We start from the raw sequence: 19,236 nt of genomic DNA on the forward strand, positions 1-19,236 counted from the left end.
ACATCTCACTTCAAACAGTTGCTTTCTTCATGGTGCAGGACAGGTCTCCGGGGACACAGGAGGGGAGTGGGTGTTTCCTGTCCCCTTTGCAGGTTTTGGCATCCCCTTTGTAAGGCTGCAGCTGAGGTAGAACAGCCAGCAGCAGAGAGTGCCCATCACAACCAGTGAGGCCAACCAGAGCAGCCAGTATGTGCCCTCACTGCAAAGCAGACCGTACATCTGCCTTACCTATAGAATCATAGAATGGTTTAGGTTGGAACAGACCTTGAAGATCATCAAGTTCCAACCCCCGTGCCATGGGCAGGGACACCTCCCACTAGACCTGGTTGCCCAAGGCCAAATGGAGGCAAATAATTTTGCTAACTTGTGGGGTGCTGCTGTTTGTGATGATGCCCCAGTGGTGGACAAGATGGGTTAAGTCTGTTTGTTTTTCTTTTTGTTGGGAGCAACTAATATGAAACTAACCTTTCGAGAGGAAACAAGTCCCTGTATCACAGGATCGTAGAATGGTTTGGGTTGGAAGGGACCTTAAAGATCACCTCGTTCCAACCCCCCTGCCCTGGGCCCTGGCCAGGGACACCTCCCACCAGCCCAGGTTGCTCCAAGCCCCGTCCAACCTGGCCTTGAACACCTCCAGGGATGGGGCAGTCACACCTTCTCGGGGCAACCTGTGCCAGGGGCTCACCACCCGCACAGTGAAGAATTTTTTCCTAATACCTATTCTAAATCTCCCCTCTTCCAGTTTGAAGCCATTCCCCCCCGTCCTATCACTACGTGCCCTTGTAAAAAGTCCCTCTCCAGGTTTCTTGTAGGCCCCCTGCGGATACTGAAAGAGGCTCTAAGGTCTCCCCGGAGCCTTCTCTTCTCCAGACTGAACAACCCCAACTCTCTCAGCCTGGTGGTCAAACGTGGGGACACTTCTTTATTCTTCAGGTGTATCTTCATATGTGTGTTATGTTGGCGAGGGTCCTCTGACGAGCCACAGAACACGTGCTGAGCAGTGGTGGGGGACTGGGGAGAAGATGGTAAGCCACAGCCCCTGTGGGTCTTGTAGGTTTTGCTCTTGCAAGGAGGGTAAAAGAACGCAAAGTTCATAGCTGGTTGGAGTAAGGCTGGGCGAGAAGTGCCTGTTTGTGAAGTTGATTAAGATGCAGAGCAGTGAGGACAAATATGTCAAATTTGAATCTAAAATTAGCACTGGGGGCCTAAAATTAAACACCTAAATTATCAGGTGTGCGCAATAGTCAAAACTGCTCTTGATTTGAAACCACGGTGTGGATATTTAGCGGTATTGGAAATCATACCAGAACGTTCAATCTTGAATATGGATTTAAAAGTCTGAACTTTACATTCACCCACAGAAATGGTTGGTCTTGATGCTGAAGAAGTGACAAGTCTTCTGTCTCACTCAGGTGCGTCATCTCCAGGTTGTCTTCATGGTGCTTGGAAGAGATACGCTGTGGGGTTTTTATTTTAAAAGCAGAGGAGGAGGATTTTGATACCTGGCTATGACCTGGTTGTGCCTTAGGTCTGAGGACTAGTGCTCCTGTCATCAGTGTTCTCCAGATTCCTGGTGCGTGGCTGCCGGGACAAGTCCACTATGATTTTATGTGTTTCTATAGGCTGTTCAGTGCGGTCTCAGCATGAGGGGGCTGTTGTGCCAGTAGTTGGAGGGTACTTTTTGCCTTAGCCGTTCCAGTTTCAAAGTAACCTCTCCCCTTCTTTTTACTCTTCTCTGCCCCACCGGCTCTTTATTCAGTTGAGATTTGGACATCTTGATACCGTTGACCAACATTTCTTCTAAAGAAATGTCTTCCATTAGCTGACGTGCCTAACCGTCTTTCCCTGAAGACGGTGGCTGTCCTCAGTACTCAGAAAAGCAGGAGCCAGCTTCCAGTTATTAGGACACAATAGACTTGGGAAGGTATGTGGGATGAGTCATTTGTTTTTCAGAGTGATGTTCGCTCTGAAGAGGTCAGCGCTCTGTTCAGAGTCTGTAGCTGAGTAATTTTTAGGTTGACTTTGGTTAATATTGCATCACTGGATTCCAGATTCAAGTCCTGCTTGCTCTATCAATTAATCGCTGACCTTTGTGATACATTTTGTGTTCTTGAAACAAAGCAGGGACAATCAGATAAAATGAGCATTCTGGGAGCCCGCCCTCGAGGTTCTCTATTTAATAATTCTTCTTATTCTGTTCTGGTGGGAAGCAAGCACTTCTTCCTTCCCTGTTGGAGCTACAGTACGTTACCTTTGAATCCCTTGTTTGCTTTCCTCTTTCCCTTTCCACCTCACGTTACAAATTGCTTATCCGACTGTCCTGGACTCAGGAAGCTGCTCAAAGGCTTTTTGCATTTCTAAGCACCGTTTGGGACCAAGTACTGACCCTTTTTGTGGCCAGTAATGGTATTGTGGGCTAAGGCAAGTGCTGGATCTGTCTGCTCGCACCTGGATGTGGTTGTTATCCTGGTGTTGCCTGTGGGAAGGAGGTTAATCGCATTCTCTCTTATCTTTGGGATGATGGTCTGCTCTGATTTTCCATAACACCTCGGTCTCTGTTTCTACTGTTATTCTCTTGTAGTTCTTGCTTTCTTCTGCTTACCAGCTATGTGGTACCCAAAGGGCATCTTCTGCTTTCACCTTGGCAAGCCCTGGAACAGTTGGTGGTGTTTTCTTCACCTCCCCTGGATGGGTAATGACTCTTCTGCAGTGTGGTCGGATGGTAATTTATAAAGCAGCCCAGCAGTGTCCAATGTGCCGGCAAGAACCAAGCAGGAGAGGTCACTGCAGCACCCTGAACTCCACTGTTCGCTGTGGGAGCTCATGTCTTTGAAGAGGTGTGAATCCCCAGTCCCACGCTCTTGTTTCAGACATAATCCAGTCTCTTCCTGCCCCTCCATGTGGAGCTGCTTCTCTATCTTTTTTAGCAACTCCCTGTGGCCCTGGTGGCCCTGTTGTCCATGCCTATGTCCGCGTGTCAGGTGCCCCTGCTGCACGCATGCATGCCGTGAGCCTTTTAGTGCCTTCCTGAGCTCTGTCTTGCAGACTGATGGGTTTCTGGTATTCAACCTTCCCCTCACATTGAGTGTTCCTGGGGTCCTGGTGCAGTGGGTTGACCTGGGCTGGACTCCATCTACCCACCAAGCTGTTCTACCACTCCCCCTCCTCAGCAGGACTGGGCGGGAGGAAAATAAGATGGAAAAGAATTCATGGGTCAAGGTAAGGACTGGGAGAACACTCAGCAATTACCGTCATGGGCAAAACAGACTTGAGTCGGGGAAATTAATTTAATGTATTGCCAATCAAATCAGAGTAGGGTAATGAGATATAAAGCCAAATCTTAAAATAACTTCCCCTCACCCCTCCCTTCTTCCTGGGCTCAACTTTGCTCCCAATTTCTCCACCTCCTGCCCCCAAGCAGTGCAGAGGGATGGGCAATGGGGGATGCAGTCAGTTCACCACATGTTATCTCTGCTGCTCCTTCCTTCTCAGGTGGAGGACTCCTCACACTCTTCCCCTGCTCCAGTGTGGGGTCCCTCCCGTGGGAAACAGTCCCACACGAACTTCTCCGGTGTGAGTCCTTCCCAGGGGCTGCAGTTCTTCATGAACTGCTCCAGCGTGGGTCCTTTCCGCATGTCTTTTCCATGGGGTGTAGTCCTTCAGGAATGGACTGCTCCTGTGTGGTTCCCCGAGGGGTTACAAGTCCTCCCAGCAAACCTGCTCCAGCATGGGCTCCTCTCTCCACGGGTCCACACGTCCTGCCAGGAGCCTGCTCCAGCATGGGCTCTCCACAGGGTCACAGCCTCCTTTGGGCATCCACCTGCTCCAGCATGGGATCCTCCACGGGTTGCAGGTGGATATCTGCTCCACTGTGGACCTCCATGGGCTGCAGGGGGACAGCCTGTCTCACCATGGTCTTCACCACGAGCTGCAGGGGAATCTCTGCTCTGGCACCTGGAGCACCTCCTCCCCTTCCTTCTTCACTGACCTTGGTGTCTGCAGAGTTGTTTCTCTCACATATTCTCACTTCTCTTTTCTGGCTGCTGTTGTGCAGCAGTTTTGTCCCCTCCTTAGATATGTTATCGCAGAGGCGTAACCACCATTGCTGACGGGCTCGGCCGTGGCCAGCAGTGGGTCTGCCTTGGAGCCAGCTGGGATTGGTGCTATCAGACATGGGGGAAGCTTCTAGCATCTTTTCACAGAAGCCACCTCTGCAGTCCCCTGCTACCAAAACCTTGCCCTGCAAACCCAATGCCTGCAGCCAGATCAACAGGGCTTCCTAGCTTCAGTCTCCAGAATGTCATCACCTCTTGTTTGTCTCCATCGGTCTTCATCCTTTCCATCTGAGCACCAGCTCCAAGGAACAGGCGTTACATGACATGATAACATTTTCCATGCTGTTCTCCTTTGGCATCCTGGTGTTCTGCATGGATGATGTTGCATCATGGTGTTACCTGGGATATTGTTGGCAGCCCCGACCAGGAGTGCCGGGGAGCTGACCCAAAAATTATCAGGGAAGAGCAACCTGGAAATACGCTCAAAGGCTGGTGGGTGGCCCTGTTCTTAATCGGAATAGTTTCTAACACTGCTGGTTTTCATAGGGTGGACTGGGAGTATGGGGGGTGTCAGCGCAAGGAGGGACACTGTGTGTGACTGTCGGAGAAGTTCCAGGCTGTGAGAGCTCAGAAGATGGGAGCTGTGCTGGGAAGGTTTTCTGCACACCCTGAGGTAATACGTGTTAGTGGTGGTTGGGCTTGGCCACCTCTGGGTTTTGGAAGTGCAGTTTGGATTTCCAAAGAAACAGAAAATAGCTCTCTGTACAAGCTGCCATCCTTTTTGGACGGAAGGTCCTTTTTTGGTGTGAGAGAGGGGGAGTTTGAGTACCTTCTGTTACTGTGGCGTTCGTAGAAAGAGGAGAACTTTTCATGCCTTTATTCCTAACGTTGCTCTGCCAGGGATGGCTCCACAGGCCGTTGATGGGAGGACGTGTAAGTTTTCTGCTGTGCCTGTGCCTTCCCGAAGGCGGTGGCGTGAGGTCTCCCTGCTCACCGGTGTCTCATCAGGCGTTTTTATGTCTGGGCGTTAGGATGGGTGGGAGGGGAGGAGAAATGGATGTGACAGACTGTGTTTGCTCTGGATGTGAGTATAGCATTGAGGAGGACTTGTCTGCTGTGCTGAGGGGGTGAAACCAGAGGAGTAAAGTTCATAAATGTACATTCCCTGTGCCACCCCCGGGACATCACTAAAGACAGGGGGTTTGGTTATTTAGGCGTAGCTCCTGTTGCTCTCTGTCCACTGCACAAACGCTATTAAATTGTCCCTGCTCAACTGCGTTTGAGCTTTAGCCTCACTGGGGAAACACGATTGTTTCCTCTCACCTTCCAAAATCCTGCTGTGGGGAAGGGAGGCTGGAGGTCACCGTGTGTCCCCTCGATGTGGTGTGGTCCGTTGGTAGAGGGTCCAGCAGATACGCATCACAGCTCCAACTTGCTTCATTTCCATTGGGAATTTAGCATGTGACCCAAGCCAGCCTTCACAGTAACATATGCTTCTGGGCTTCCAAATGTTTCTTTCAGGCAAAAGCCTAATGGAATTTCTTGCTTTTTTGGAAATCCTGACAATGTTAAAGCATCGTTATTGCACGTGCTTGGCTGAAAGCAGGTTTTGTCAGAGCGTTTGCTGTTCTCCTGGGCTGTGCTGGGGGCTGAGGTTACATCTGCTTCTTTTGTAGTGCTGTTGAGTGCCAGTGGGTTTTAATCCCTTGCTTGTTTTGTCATGGTTGTGTAAACCCCTAAAGCTCCCATTTGTAGATGTATCCAGCACACGATTACTGATTTTTGGGCAGAAGGCCACAAGCCATATCTGCCGTCAGCGAAGCCTCCCACTTCAATTTCCTGCAATCCCCGATGACGTGGAGCTGAACAAGAAGCTGCCGCTGGGTTTGCCGACTGAAGGGATTATGCGTTCCTGCGAGCCCGGAGTCATCGGATTTACAGTGGTGCCTTTGTCCTCGTGCGAACAGCGCTGTAGTGCCGGGCAGCGGGAGGTGGCGAGGGATGAAGTGCACAAAGGGACTCCTAAGAAACCATTCTCCACTTGAAGCTGATGCTGAACATCAATAGCTTCAGTTCATAAGATTGCAAATTGTGCGCTCTTTCTCTCTTCTGGTATAACAATGGAATTATCAACAAAAGCAAGTGTCTGACATCCTTTCCGGTATTTTTATATAGGTAAAGTCGTACCCCAGGAGCTCTGAGCAATTCTGTATGAGTGAAAAACTCCGTGGTCTGCACAGAGCCTGCGTAAATTCATTGAAGCGGGTGCTTTTAGAAAGAGACTTTCTGTCCTGAAGCGAGAGCCTCCGCGAACTGCCCCACCATGCGGATGCTTCAGCCCATCGCTGGAGAGGGCTCCTGCCTTGCTGGGTGCGAGCAGCTGACCGGTGGAGCAGCGTGTGAGGAGCTGCCACCGCTGCTGTGCCTCTTGGCTACCAGCAGAGCAGGAGATCCCTTCTCGAGCTCATTTGATGTCGCATTTTAAAGCCCCTTTAGCCTTGGAGCTCGTGACGAGGGCTGTACCTGTCAGCAGATCCCAATCGTAATCTTTCTGGTGTGAAAAATCCCCTTCCTGCCACAAGTCCTTAGGACCCGATGGTTGTGAGGGATCTTCTGGGGCGCTGCCTCTGCCCTGTGTGTGCGTGGCACGGGACGGAGGGGTGGGTGAGGGTGGGCAAAGTCCTCTGGCAGCTCGGGGAGTGCTGGTTTCCAGTGCACAGGTCCTCCTCAAAATCTGCGTGCGGCAAAATACCACGTGCTGTGTGCTGCTGGCGTCAACGCTGAGAAGCGAAAGAAAGTGTAGCTGATGTGTAGCACATGTCATCTCCACCGCAAAACACACGTGCACAGCCCACGCACGCCTCCTTTAGCAGGGCTGTGGCATAACATCGGATGTTCAAAGCTGGATGTATTTGGCTTTATAACGAGAGAAGCTGAGAGAGCTGGTGTTGTTCAGCCTGGAGGAGGGAAGGCTCTGGGGAAACCTTATAGCAGTCTTTCACAGGAAAGATGGGGACAGACTTTTTAGCAGGGCCTGTTGCGATAGGACAAGGGGTACTGGCTTTAAACTGGGTAGGAGGGTAGATTTAGACTGCATATAAAGAAGAAATGTTTTATGCTGAGGGTGGTGAGACATTCGCCCAGGTTCCCTAGAGAGGTGGTAGATGTCCCATCCCTGGAAACATCCAAGGTCAGGTTTGACGGGGCTCTGAGCAACCTGATCTAGTTGAAGATGTCCCTGCCCATGGCAGTTGCTTTCTGCAAATGCCTGGTCCATGGTGAGGCTCCTGGACTGTACACAAATAATCCCAAGAATACCTGAAATGAAAGCTTCCACCTACTTTCCTGCGTTCGTGTTGCCCTGGCACCTCTGTCCAGTTTCCAAGCAGAGGCAGTGAGCAAGGGTGGACAACCTCCTTAGCAGCTCATCCTGCTGGTGCTGGTCTCTTCCCTGGTGGCTTCCTTGCTGCTGTCAGGCTGCTCTGGTGTGCGGACCACGCGCATGGGCTCTCCAACCGTGACCCAAGCAACCATGAGCAAAGGAGAGTAGCAGTGTCCTGCTAACGACTCGAAATACTGCTTTTCTGTGATGCCAGGGCATTGCTTGTGTTACGCACGGGCCCTCTGTGTTTTGGGGTACTGCTCAGCCCCACTCGAGGGTGAGCCCGTGCTGCCGGGCAGGGCGGGAGCAGGTTGGCGAGTGTGCTCACGCGCATGTTTCTTCCCTGTAGGTGGATGAGCTGAAGGCTAAGCTGGCAGCCCAAGAAGTGGAGCTGAAGCAGAAGAATGACGATGCTGACAAGCTGATCCAGGTTGTGGGGGTGGAGACGGAGAAAGTGAGCAGGGAAAAGGCGATCGCCGATGAGGAGGAGCAGAAAGTGGCACTCATCACCCAGGAGGTTGAGCAGAAACAGAAGGACTGCGAGGAGGACCTGGCCAAAGCTGAACCTGCCCTGGCAGCTGCCCAGGCCGCCCTGAACACCCTCAACAAGGTATAGTGAAGGTTCCCGTGTGCCGTGGTTTAGGCCAAACCGGCCACTGGGGATGTGGAGCACCCCAGATGGGACCGACAGATGCTCCAGAATCTCCCCTCTGTATTGGGGAGGGGCAGTGCCATTTGGTGGCCCAAGTTTTTGGGCATTGTGTTGACCCTCCTCCAGCTTTTTCTCAGCTGGTGCATACCTGGGCCCTGGTGTAACGCGGAGCAGGCACAAGGCTGCACCACGTTACCCTTTGCTCATGGCCGTGGCGAGCAGGAGGAACTGGAGGTGGGTGCTTTGTTTGCACCTCTTCCCCAGTGTTGGTGGGCTCCACTGCTTCTCGTCGTGCCCCACAGGGAAGGGGAGGTCACCTTACTGTCACCCTCCTTCAGGACCCAGGGAAGAGTGTCTCAGAGGGATCACCAGGTCTGTACCTCTGTCTCGCTGTCGGGGCGCTGTCTGTGGCTCGGAGCTGTCTGCCAGCGTGGAGGAGGACAGGCAGGATGGAGGGCCGGGTGGCGGGGCAGGGGTGCGCGCCAGGTCTCGCTCCAGACTTTTCTGAGGCTGAGCTGCAGGGAGTGAAGCTGTAGTAGGGGAGACAGGAGAGGCTGCCAGCGCTCTCAGGATTGGTTTTCAGCTCTCCTGAGGGTCCTGCGGCAAGGAGCACTGTGCCCTTACCGGGTGACAGCAGAGGTGCAGGAGGGGTTGCAGGACAGGCGGGGTGAAGCCCGAGCACCCCTTCGTTTCAGTGAGAGACTCTATTGATGGTGTTTGCTTGGGGTATTGCTGTGCAAGCGCACACTCAGCACAGCGGGAGCTGAGAACACTCCAGCAAAGGGCTACAAAGATGATGAGGGGATTGGAGCATCTCTCTTATGAAGAAAGGCTGAAGGAATTGGGGCTTTTCAGTCTGGAGAAAAGAAGACCGAGGGGGGATCTTTTCAATGCTTATCAATACTTAAAGGGAGGGTGCCGGGTAGATGGGAACAGTCTTTTTTCAGTGGTGCCCAGTGACAGGACAAGAGGGAACGGGCACAGACTTGAACATAAGAAGTTCCATCAAAACATGAGGAGGAACTTCTCTCCCGTGAGGGTGGCAGAGCACTGGCACAGCTGCCCAGAGAGGTGAGGCAGTCTCCCACTCTGGAGCCATTCCAAACCCGCCTGGACGCCGTCCTGTGCCACTGCTGGAGGTGCCCCTGCTCTGGTGGGACTGGATGATCTCCAGAGGTCCCTTCCAACCCTGACCATTCTGTGAGTCTGTGAAAATACCAACAAGGTAGATTTTACACCCAGCTGCTCTGTGAACCTTTCTCCCCAGCGGTGTCACTGGTGCTGAGAGCACAGCCGGGTCTCGTGTAAACCCTGCAGACCAGTGTTGGTGGGTGTGGGGCTGGCAGACTGTGGCTGCAGCTGGCAGCGAGCGTGGGCATCCTATGAGTTCCCACTTGACCCATCTCTTGCTTTGGAAAGGGATCTGTGATGGGAAGGCTCACATCCCCCTCCGAGTCTGCGGTGCAATGGGGTAGTGTCTTCCTGCAGCCCATGGCAAATGTCTTGCTTGGCCAAGGGGGAAGAAGGATCAGAGATCCACAGGTGGAGTGGGGAGAGTTGGTGACTTCTGGGGCTCCTCTGGGCATCTTTCCCTCATGAGTTCCCTGCTGTTGTAGGGACAAAACATGGCCTGAGGGTTTGGACTGATCTTCTCCAGTTGTACTGGGGTGCAATTTGACTTGTTCTCTCTTTGTCCAAGATGTTCCTCAGGCCTTGCTGAGTGTGATGCTGGATGTGTGATACATCCAGCTTGGCTCCACAGATGCGCTCATGGGATGGCTTTTGATTTGACACAATAAGAAGCATTGGCACAGAAGTCTCATTCCACATTTGGGTTTATCCAGTACCGGGGTTTTCTCAGATGGGGAGAGGACCTGTTCTTCAGCGGTGTCTTTGGGCTGGGCAGGACAGTGTTGCAACATGGCTGGTTGGGTGCTGAGTGCGGGGTGACCTCTCGGTAGAGCCATACATCGCTGCAGACGAAGCTGCTCCAAAGGAAGATGCCACTGGGGAAATGGGTGACCAGGAGATAAGGACTGCTCTGACTGCAGCAGACTGATTGACTGGTTTAGGGAGGTCTTTTGGTATCTTGGAAGATTTTCTCTTCAGGGTCACTCCAGGGTTTGGAGCCCGACACTGAAATGTGCCCCAGAGATGTACCTGTAATTTATGTTGGTCTGCAGTTCACGCAGCATCCTGGAGCAGCAAACTCCTGCTGCGCCCAGGGCAGAGCAGTGGCCACGCACCAAGCGCAGCTGGAAAATCAGAGTTACTCCCACGATCACCGCCAGACGTGGCTCAGTCGTGCCTCAAACCACGGCTCAGTCATAGCCCGCTTAGGGGAGAGGAAAGCCATCAGGACCAGGTTGTCTGATTAGCTTTCAGGAAATATGTGGCTTTGCTGCAGAGATGTGTTGCTTTGACTTTTGTTCATGGAAGGAAAAGGACTGTACGAAGGGAAAATGTTTGTTTCTTCATTAGTTTTGGTTTTGTGCTGGAGCTGTAGAATTTCTCATTAGGCGAAGATTAGGGAGATGCTGGGATTTTCTCTAGGGACCTGTAAAGCAGCCGTAGCAGAGCACTGGCAGGCATGGTCCCTTTACCTGCTGATGGGAAACGCATCGGAGAGCTTGACCTGCTTGCTGACATGAATAATCAGCAATATTTATGTGTGTATAGCTAGGTTCTCCCCAATTATCTAAGTCATCTTCTTTGCACAGCGTTGTTATATGCAACATTAATAGGGAAAACTGTGAGAAAAGCTGTGAGTAGAAAGCAGTAATAAATATATATAGTCAGCTACCGAGGAGCTCAGTAAGTATGTGGATACACGGACGTTTCTATGCCAGTGTCCCCTGCGAGTTTAAAAGAAGAGCTGTCTCCGTTTGGACTTGTGTCTTTTGCAGATGGGCTGTGCGGAGGGGGACGCGAGGGGAGAGGCCTCTGCTTTAGTCCCGGGCGAAGGATGAGCGAGGCTGGTCAGCAGGCAGCCGGTTGCCTTTGGCGGGATGAGTTTTGTGAAAAACCCGACTCGCTTGAATGGGAGAGCTGCTCTAAAGCCACATGCCTCTGGCATTGCTGTGCGGGAACCGGGCTGGCACCCACGTCCTCCGTGGCAGTATGTGGAGGTGATCTGAGGTCCACCAAGTGATTGGGCCAAGGAGGTTTTGTGTCATTTCCAGGATTAACAGAGCACTAACCCCAGAGATCAGCCTTTCCTGGCAGGACAGACCTCCCAGGTGAGATTCCCACCACGCCAGCCAGTAAGGCAGCTTCATCGAGGGCTCCAGACAAACACACGTAGTGTTGGGAATAAACAAGAGGAGTTAGAGATGTGAGCACACCTGCAGGGCTGGGATCTCATTGGCATCATGGAGACATGGTGGGATGGCTCCTATGATTGGAGTGTTGGAATGGAAGGATACAGGCTCTTCAGGAAGGACAGGCAGGGGAGATGAGGAGGGGGTGTCACCCTCTATGTCAGTGACCAGCTGGAGCGCATGGAGCTCCGCCTGGCGATGGATGAGGAGCCGACTGAGAGCTTATGGGTCAGGATCAAAGGGAGGGCAGGGACAGGTGACATTACAGTGGGGGTCTGCTACAGGCCACCCAGCCAGGAAGACTGAGGGGATAAGGCCTTCTGCAGACAAACAGGAGCAGCCTCAGGTTCGCAAGCCCTGGTCCTCATGGGGGACTTCAGCCACCCCCGATATCTGTTGGAGAGACAACACGGCAGGGCATAAGCAATCCAGGAGGTTCTGGGACTGCATTGATGATAACTTCCTTCTCCAAGTGACTGAGGAGCCAACGAGGAGGAGCACCATGCTGGACCTTGTTCTCACCAACAAGAAGGGGCTGGTGGGGAGTATGAAGCTCAAGGGCAGCCTTGGCTGCAGTGACTGTGAGATAGTGGAGTTCAAGATCCTTAGGGTGGTGAGGAGGGTGCACAGTAAGCTTGCTACCCTGGACTTCAGGAGAGTAGACTTGGGCCTCTTCAGGGATCTGCTTGGTGGAGTACTGTGTGATAAAGCCCTGGAGGGAAGAGGGGCCCAAGAAAGCTGCTTAATAGGCAAGGATCACCTCCTCCAAGCTCAGGAGCGATGCATCCCGACAAAGTCAGGCAAAAACATCAGAAGGCCTGCAGGGATGAACAAGGAGCTCCTGGAGAAACTCAAACTCAAAAAGGAAGCCTACAGAGGGTGGAAAAAAGGACAGGCAGCCTGGGAGGAGCACAGAGAAGTTGTCTGAGCAGCCAGGGATTGGGTTAGGAAAGCTAAAGCCCAGATAGAATTAAATCTTTACAGGTACGTCAGTGATAAAAGAAAGACTAGGGAAAATATGGGCCCTCTCCAGAAGGAAACAGGAGACCTGGTCATCCGGGACATCGACAAGGCTGAGATACCTACTGACTTTTTTTGTCTTAGTCTTCACCGGCAAGGGCTCTAACAACACCACCCAAGTTGCAAAAGGCAAAGGCATGGAATGGGAGAATGAAGAAAGAAGATCAAGTACAAGACCATCTGAGGAACCTGAAGGTGCACAAATCCATGGGACCTGATGAGATTCACCCGTGGGTCCTGAGGGAACTAGCAGATGAAGTTGCTAAGCCACTGTCCATCATATTTGAGAAGTCGTGGCAGTCCGGTGAAGTTCCCACTGACTGGAAAGGAGGAATCATAACAGCCATTTTTAAAAAGGGGAAAAAGGAAGACCCAGTGAACTACAGGCCGGTCAGTCTCACCTCTGTGCCCAGGAAGATCATGGAAAATAAATAGGTGATTGGTGACAGCCAACATAGTTTGACTAAAGGCAAATCATCCCTGACAATTTTGGTGGCCTACGATGGCATTACAGCGTTGGTGGATAAGGGAAGAGCAACGGACGTCTTCTACCTGGACTTGTGCAAAGCATTTGACGCTGTCCCCTGTGACATCCTTGTCTCTAAATTGGCGAAACATGGATTTGACGGATGGACCACTCAGTGGATAGGGAATTGACTGGATGGTCAAACTCAAAGAGTTGTGGTCAACGGTTCAGTGTCCAAGTGGAGGCCAGTGACAAGTGGCGTTCTGACTCAGGGGTCAGTACTGGGACCAGTGCTGTTAACATCTTTGTTGGTGACATGGACATTAGGATGGAGTGCACACTCAGCAAGTCTGCCGATGACACCAAGCTGTGTGGTGCGGTCAACACGCTGGAGGGGAGGGATGCCATCCAGAGGGACCTGGACAAGCTGGAGAGGTGGGCCTGTGTGAACCTCATGAAGTTCAACCAGGCCAAGTGCAGGGTCCTGCATGTGGGTTGCCACAATCCCAAGCACAAACCCAGGCTGAGCGAGCAGAGAATGGCTGGAGAGCAGCCCTGAGGAGAAGGACTTGGGGGGGTTGGTGGATGAGAAGCTCAACGTGAGCCAGCAGTGTGCGCTGGCAGCCCAGAAAGCCCCCGGCACCGCGGGCTGCATCCCCAGCTGGGAGGGCTGGAGCCCCTCTGCTGGGAGGACAGGCTGGGAGAGTTGAGGGTGTTCAGCCTGGAGAAGAGAAGGCTCCGGGGAGACCTTAGAGCCCCTTCCAGTCCCTAAAGGGGCTCCAGGAGAGCCGGGGAGGGACTCCGGATCAGGGAGAGGAGTGATAAGACGAGGGGGAATGGTTTGACAATGAAAGAAGGGAGATTGAGATGAGATCTGAGGAAGAAATGTTTCCCTGTGCGGGCGGTGAGCCCCTGGCGCAGGTTGCCCCGAGAAGCTGTGGCTGCCCCATCCCTGGAGGTGTTCAAGGCCAGGTTGGACGGGGCTTGGAGCAACCTGGGCTGGGGGGAGGTGTCCCTGCCAAGGGCAGGGGGGTTGGGATGAGATGCTCTTTCAGGTTCCTTCCAACTCTAACCACTCTATGATCCTGTGATAACATATTACCTTAATTATATAAAGTAATTAAGGTAATTATTATATAGACCATGATGAATGACATGCAGGTTATGGTAGACCCCGTACAGGGCTCCTGCAAAAAACAAAACAAAACAAAACAAAACAAAACAAAACAAAACAAAACCAAATCCAGGTGTGACAGTGAGTTTGAAACTTGGGAAATCAGGTTTTAGAGAGAAAAATGCCGTTTTACCTCTCCCAGTGCGGTTTGTCAGCTCGCCCTGTGAGGATGCCTGGGCTCTTTCGCAGCATCCACGTTCCCTGTGCCCTAAGGATTGCAGGTCATGGGGCTCAGCAGATCTGATGCTTTGGCATCCTCATCTCATTTTGGGGAGGGGGAAGGGGGAGATCAAGGCACATGGTCTCCGAAACTGCCTTCCCTGGCCGGTGGGTCTCTTCTTGGCACAGAGCACTTTTCCAAGAGGCGGCAGAGGTGGCTGAGCCGCCTGTGCCCCTTTGGAAAGGAGGATGGCGCTTGGCCAGCGCTGCTTAGTCTCCACACAGGTTACAGCGAGCAGAAGACAGTGACTATATGAAAAGTGATGAACTTCTTGTGCAATGGCCTGCAAGGAATATCCCCTGGAGATGGTCGAAAGGCATTCAAGGATGCCATAGTGGCCGGTGTTCCTGAGGCAGATGGCATTCGGTGTCAGTGTCCTGTCCGGTTTCCATCCCAGGGATACTGTGGTGTGCAGAAGAATTCAGAGTGAATTGTTATAATGCCCCGATTGATGCCATGAGGGAAAAGAGCAGAGCTCCTTTTAGCTGGTACCCAAGTTCGTCAGCGTGGCAGTGACTGTGGACCTGGCTTCTCCTCTTCCTGTGGTGCCAGAGACTCTCATAGTATGGAAGGAAACCATCCACCCATGCTGCTCAAGTCTTCCTCCCTCTCCTGGCCAGGACAGCGTTGTCCTCCCTCCTGTTCCGGGTAGCACTGTCACTGTTCCCATCATGTTGTGGAAGTGCTCACCTCTTAGGAAAAAGCAGCAGTGCCGGCTCAGCATCCCGTTTCCACGGCGATGCAGGCTGTGCAACGCAGGCTGCTCCACCAGAGCCCTCCTGGCCCCCCTGGGCACCGGTCCCCCCTGGGCACCAGCCCCGGGCATGCGTGGGACACAGGAGAGCCCGCACCGTGCACACTGCTCTGTCCCGGCTGAGCAGGGCGCTGGGGATGGAGGAGGGCATGTCGGGGTGCTCGTCTGGGCTCATGCTTGGCTCCATGTCATTGGGCATTTTAATTAGAGATGTTTCACACCGGAAACGCAGACGGCTCCCAGGAGCCTGGCTCTGTCGGCTTGGTTATTAACAAAAGCTAAAAGCAAGCAAAGGCACAGATTCATAGCGGATGCCTTTATCCCAAAAATGGGTACTCAGAGGTACCAGACTATTCCACCTTGCTTCCATAGACGGAAACAGATAGTTGCAAAATATCAGAGAATATAGATTAAAAGCGATTCAAAACTGATAGAAAAAGGAACTGACAGAAGTTCATAGATTTTTTTTTTTTATTATTATTAATCTGGTGTTGAAACAGCCCTTTACCCTTGTTTTGAGGGCAGCGTGACAGCAGCTGATTTCTGCGCTGTTTTTTCTTGTGCAAAAGCGAACTCGCGTGTGCGTGTGGAGAGGAGTTTCGGTGTCAGCAGATCAAACCCGCAGTGTCGCGGGGTTGTCACAGCTGCAAGCGAGTTAGGAAACGCCTGCTTTCCCCGCAATTCAGCGGTTTTTACTTCGGTTAACGTTCGTCCCACTTAATATTAGGGACTTGCTAAAGCCGCCTGTGTTGGCAGTGGAGGAGATGGGCATTCCCCCTTGGACGATGCTGTCCCTCAAGATGAGCTGATTCTTGGGGGGGGGGGGGGGGCTGCCTGCTTGCCCCAATGACGGCTGTCCTGCTGAAGGTGCTTTGGTGTCAGTGCCTAAATTTGGGCTGGGGGGTGGCCCCATGGAAACATGGGTGCACACAAATAATTCAACAAGACCTTAACACACGGGTGTCTGGCTCAGGGAGTGGCTGAGCATGAAGGAGAGCTCTGCTCAGCAGTTCTAGAGGGGCTGGGCGCTATTTATCGAGGTTATGATTTGGAAAGGTTTCCTTTTTTCTTATTCTGATCTTCTGAGAGGGAAGAAAGCCTCCTGCTCCCCCCGGCAGCAGGGAAAGGGTGGGAGTCTGGGGCAGAACACCGCGCTGTGCAGGTCCCGGGTGGGATGTGAGGAGTTGGGTGCAGGGATGGAGCACACGTGCCGTAAACGTGCACAGCGGTGATTTAAAGGCAGCAACGTTCGGGCCGAGAGAAACCCAATTTATCAGATTGATAGCTTGGGAGCCTGACTCTGTTAGTGGCAAAGTAAAAAGAAAGCCCATTCATTTTGTCTAACAACCTTGTTTTCCCCATTTCAGAAGAATCTGACGGAGCTGAGGTCCTTTGGGTCGCCACCTTCAGCTGTCAGCAACGTCACCGCGGCTGTGATGGTGCTGACGGCCCCGAGAGGAAAAATTCCCAAGGACAGGAGCTGGAAAGCAGCGAAAGTCGCCATGGCCAGGGTGGATGCCTTCCTGGACTCCTTGATCAAGTTTGACAAGGAGAACATCCACGAGAACTGCCTCAAAGCTCTTCAGCCCTATTTAGAAGATCCCAAGTTCAAACCTGAATTCGTGACCACCAAGTCATATGCCGCGGCTGGTCTCTGCTCCTGGGTGGTAAACATCGTGCGCTTCCACGAGGTGTACTGTGACGTGGAGCCGAAGCGGCAGGCTCTGAGCAAAGCCAACGCGGAGCTGGCAGCCGCCCAGGAGAAGCTGGCCAGCATCAAGGCCAAAATTGCTGTGAGTTGCTTGCCCTTTGGTGGGACCCATCACGCAAGTCACTGCTTAGGGAGAGATCCTTTTCTTTGGAGAAAGCTGCTGCTCTGTCCTTATGTGTTATTAGGGGTGGGGTGGGAATCCAAAGACTCAGTAGATTGTAGTCTTCTCTGTCCCTTTCATTGCTGCTTTCTACATTTCACCTGTTCTTCTCCAGCCTTGCTTACACTTTAATAGAATTGTAGAATCGTAGAATGGTTTGGGTTGGAAGGGACCTTAAAGACCATCTAGTTCCAACCCCCTGCAATCGACAGACAGAGACATCTCCCCCCAGCCCAGGTTGCTCCAAGCCCCGTCCAACCCGGCCTTGAACACCTCCAGGGATGGGGCAGCCACAGCTTCTCGGGGCAACCTGCACCAGGGGCTCACCGCCTTCGCAGGGAAACATTTCTTCCAAATATCTAACCTAAATCTCCCCTCTTCCAGTTTGAAGCCAAAAAGGAAGGATAATTGTTAAGAAGGATAATTGTTAAGAAGGATAATTGTTAATTCTTATTATTACTACCTAATTTTTAAAATGTAATTTACCTCTACTCATGGGTCCTCAGAAAACTCGTTATCTCAAACCGGTCTGTTCCCAGTGTGCTGCGCAGGGGTGGGGAAGAGGAACTGGAGGCTGATGGAGAGCTCTGGTAGCACAGAGCTGGGCTGGGCTGGCTCCCCGCGTGCGGTCCCTGGCCATGGGCGTGTTTCCCAGGATGAAGACTGCTCTAGTGGGAGTCTAATAATTTGGCACTGCACGGCTCCCTGTCGGCATAGCTTCTGCATTATCCTTTTTTAGATTTTTTCCTACTTTAAAATAAAAAAAATAATAAAAAAAAGTCACTGAATAGAAGAAATTACTGTGTGATTAAAAGTGCCTTTCCACAGAGAGTAGTTTTTCACCTTTCTTTTTTTCCTTTGGAAAATTATCTCTCTGCGTAAAGACATACTGCTTTTCTGCCTCCCCCCACCCACTGTGCCCCAGCCAATACCCACTAACATCAAAGTGTGGAAACCAGCCCAGGGGGATCCCACCAGCACACCCCTCAGACGGCAGCGCAGTGTTGCCATTCTCCAGGTCCTTCCTGATGTGGTCAGCCACCCATCCACTGTAAGAAACCATAGACTGGTTTAGGTTGGAAGGGACCTTGAAGACCATCCAGTTCCAACCCCCTGCCCTGGGCAGGGACACCTCCCACCAGCCCAGGTTGCTCCAAGCCCCATCCAACCTGGCCTTGAACACCTCCAGGGATGGGGCAGCCACAGCTTCTTGAGGCAACCTGTGCCAGGGCTCACCGCCTGCACAGGGAAAAATTTCTTCCTAATATCTAATCTAAATCTACCTTCTCTCATTTTAAAACCATTCCCCCTCATCCCATGGCTCCCCTCCCTGACCCAGAGTCCCTCCCCAGCTCTCCTGGAGCCCCTTTAGGCACTGGAAGGGGCTCTGAGGTCTCCACAGAGCCTTCTCTTCTCCCGGCTGAACCCCCCCACCTCTCCCAGCCTGTCCTCCCAGCAGAGGGGCTCCAGCCCTCCCAGCATCTCCGGGGCCTCCTCTGGCCCTGCTCCAACAGCTCCGTGTCCTTCTGCTGTCGGTGGCCCCCGAGCTGGAGGCAGTACTCCTGGTGAGCGGGGGTGGGGGGGGAGAAGACAAGTCAATAAAGACAAAAGAAGTGAAAAAAAAAATTGAAAAATGAGCCAAAATACTGACTTATTTTGGAGCTTGTGCTCCAAAACCTGTCTTTTTTTAAGGTGGTGTGGATCTGGCATCCCTCTTCATGGGTGAAGGACCATCTGTGGCTCTATCTTCATACCAACGCCACAGTTTGTGCAAAATCCAAACAGAGGTGTGTTGGCAGCCAGGCTGGTGGCTCCGTCTTTAGATGAGTAGCTTCGAGATACGCACCTGGAGAGGGACAGCACGGTCCCTCTGTCTCAACTCGTCCGAGTACTCATCTCTTCCACCAGCACATCATCACGCTAGAAAATACATAACTCTCTTGATGCCTCCTGGGGCTTATTATTCTTAAAATGCTTACTCCACTTTTTAACTAAAAATATAAAAAAATCGCCAGCGCTCTCCGGCAGCCCCTTCCTGCTGTGGATGAAAGAGGGGTGGGCACAGCCTCTGAAGCAGGGATGGATTTTAGAGGTCTTTAGCCTCAAATTCTCCCTTCTCAGCTGTGAAATACGGTGGTGGGGGACTTTTTTCATCCTTTTATGTTGCTCTTTTCCAAAGCTTTTAATGCTTGAGCTTTTCTTCTTTCTTTTTTTTTTTCCCGGCTTTTTTTAAAGACGTGGGATTTTGTTAAAGAAAATGGCAATCTTAGGGGGGGATTACTGGTACTCCGCTGGCATGCGCTTGCAAAACTGACTGGTTTA

The 19,236-nt window shown here is 52.1% G+C and overlaps 1 protein-coding gene across 1 annotated transcript in view; it reads left to right on the forward strand.

The window, feature by feature from the left end:
• The window catches only part of DNAH9 (dynein axonemal heavy chain 9), a gene marked incomplete at both ends in the record, with an annotated part of 232,270 nt that overhangs the window by 103,078 nt on the left and 109,956 nt on the right, over positions 1 to 19,236 (forward strand). Inside the window, 2 exons of the mRNA XM_082492287.1 lie at positions 7,787 to 8,047; positions 16,411 to 16,836. Coding sequence (XP_082348413.1) covers positions 7,787 to 8,047; positions 16,411 to 16,836 — 687 coding nt within the window. The remainder of the gene's footprint in view (positions 1 to 7,786; positions 8,048 to 16,410; positions 16,837 to 19,236) is intronic.

This window comes from Vanellus vanellus, assembly GCF_965231255.1.
Source record: "Vanellus vanellus genome assembly, chromosome: 17".
In the NCBI taxonomy this organism is placed as follows: Eukaryota; Metazoa; Chordata; class Aves; order Charadriiformes; family Charadriidae; genus Vanellus; species Vanellus vanellus.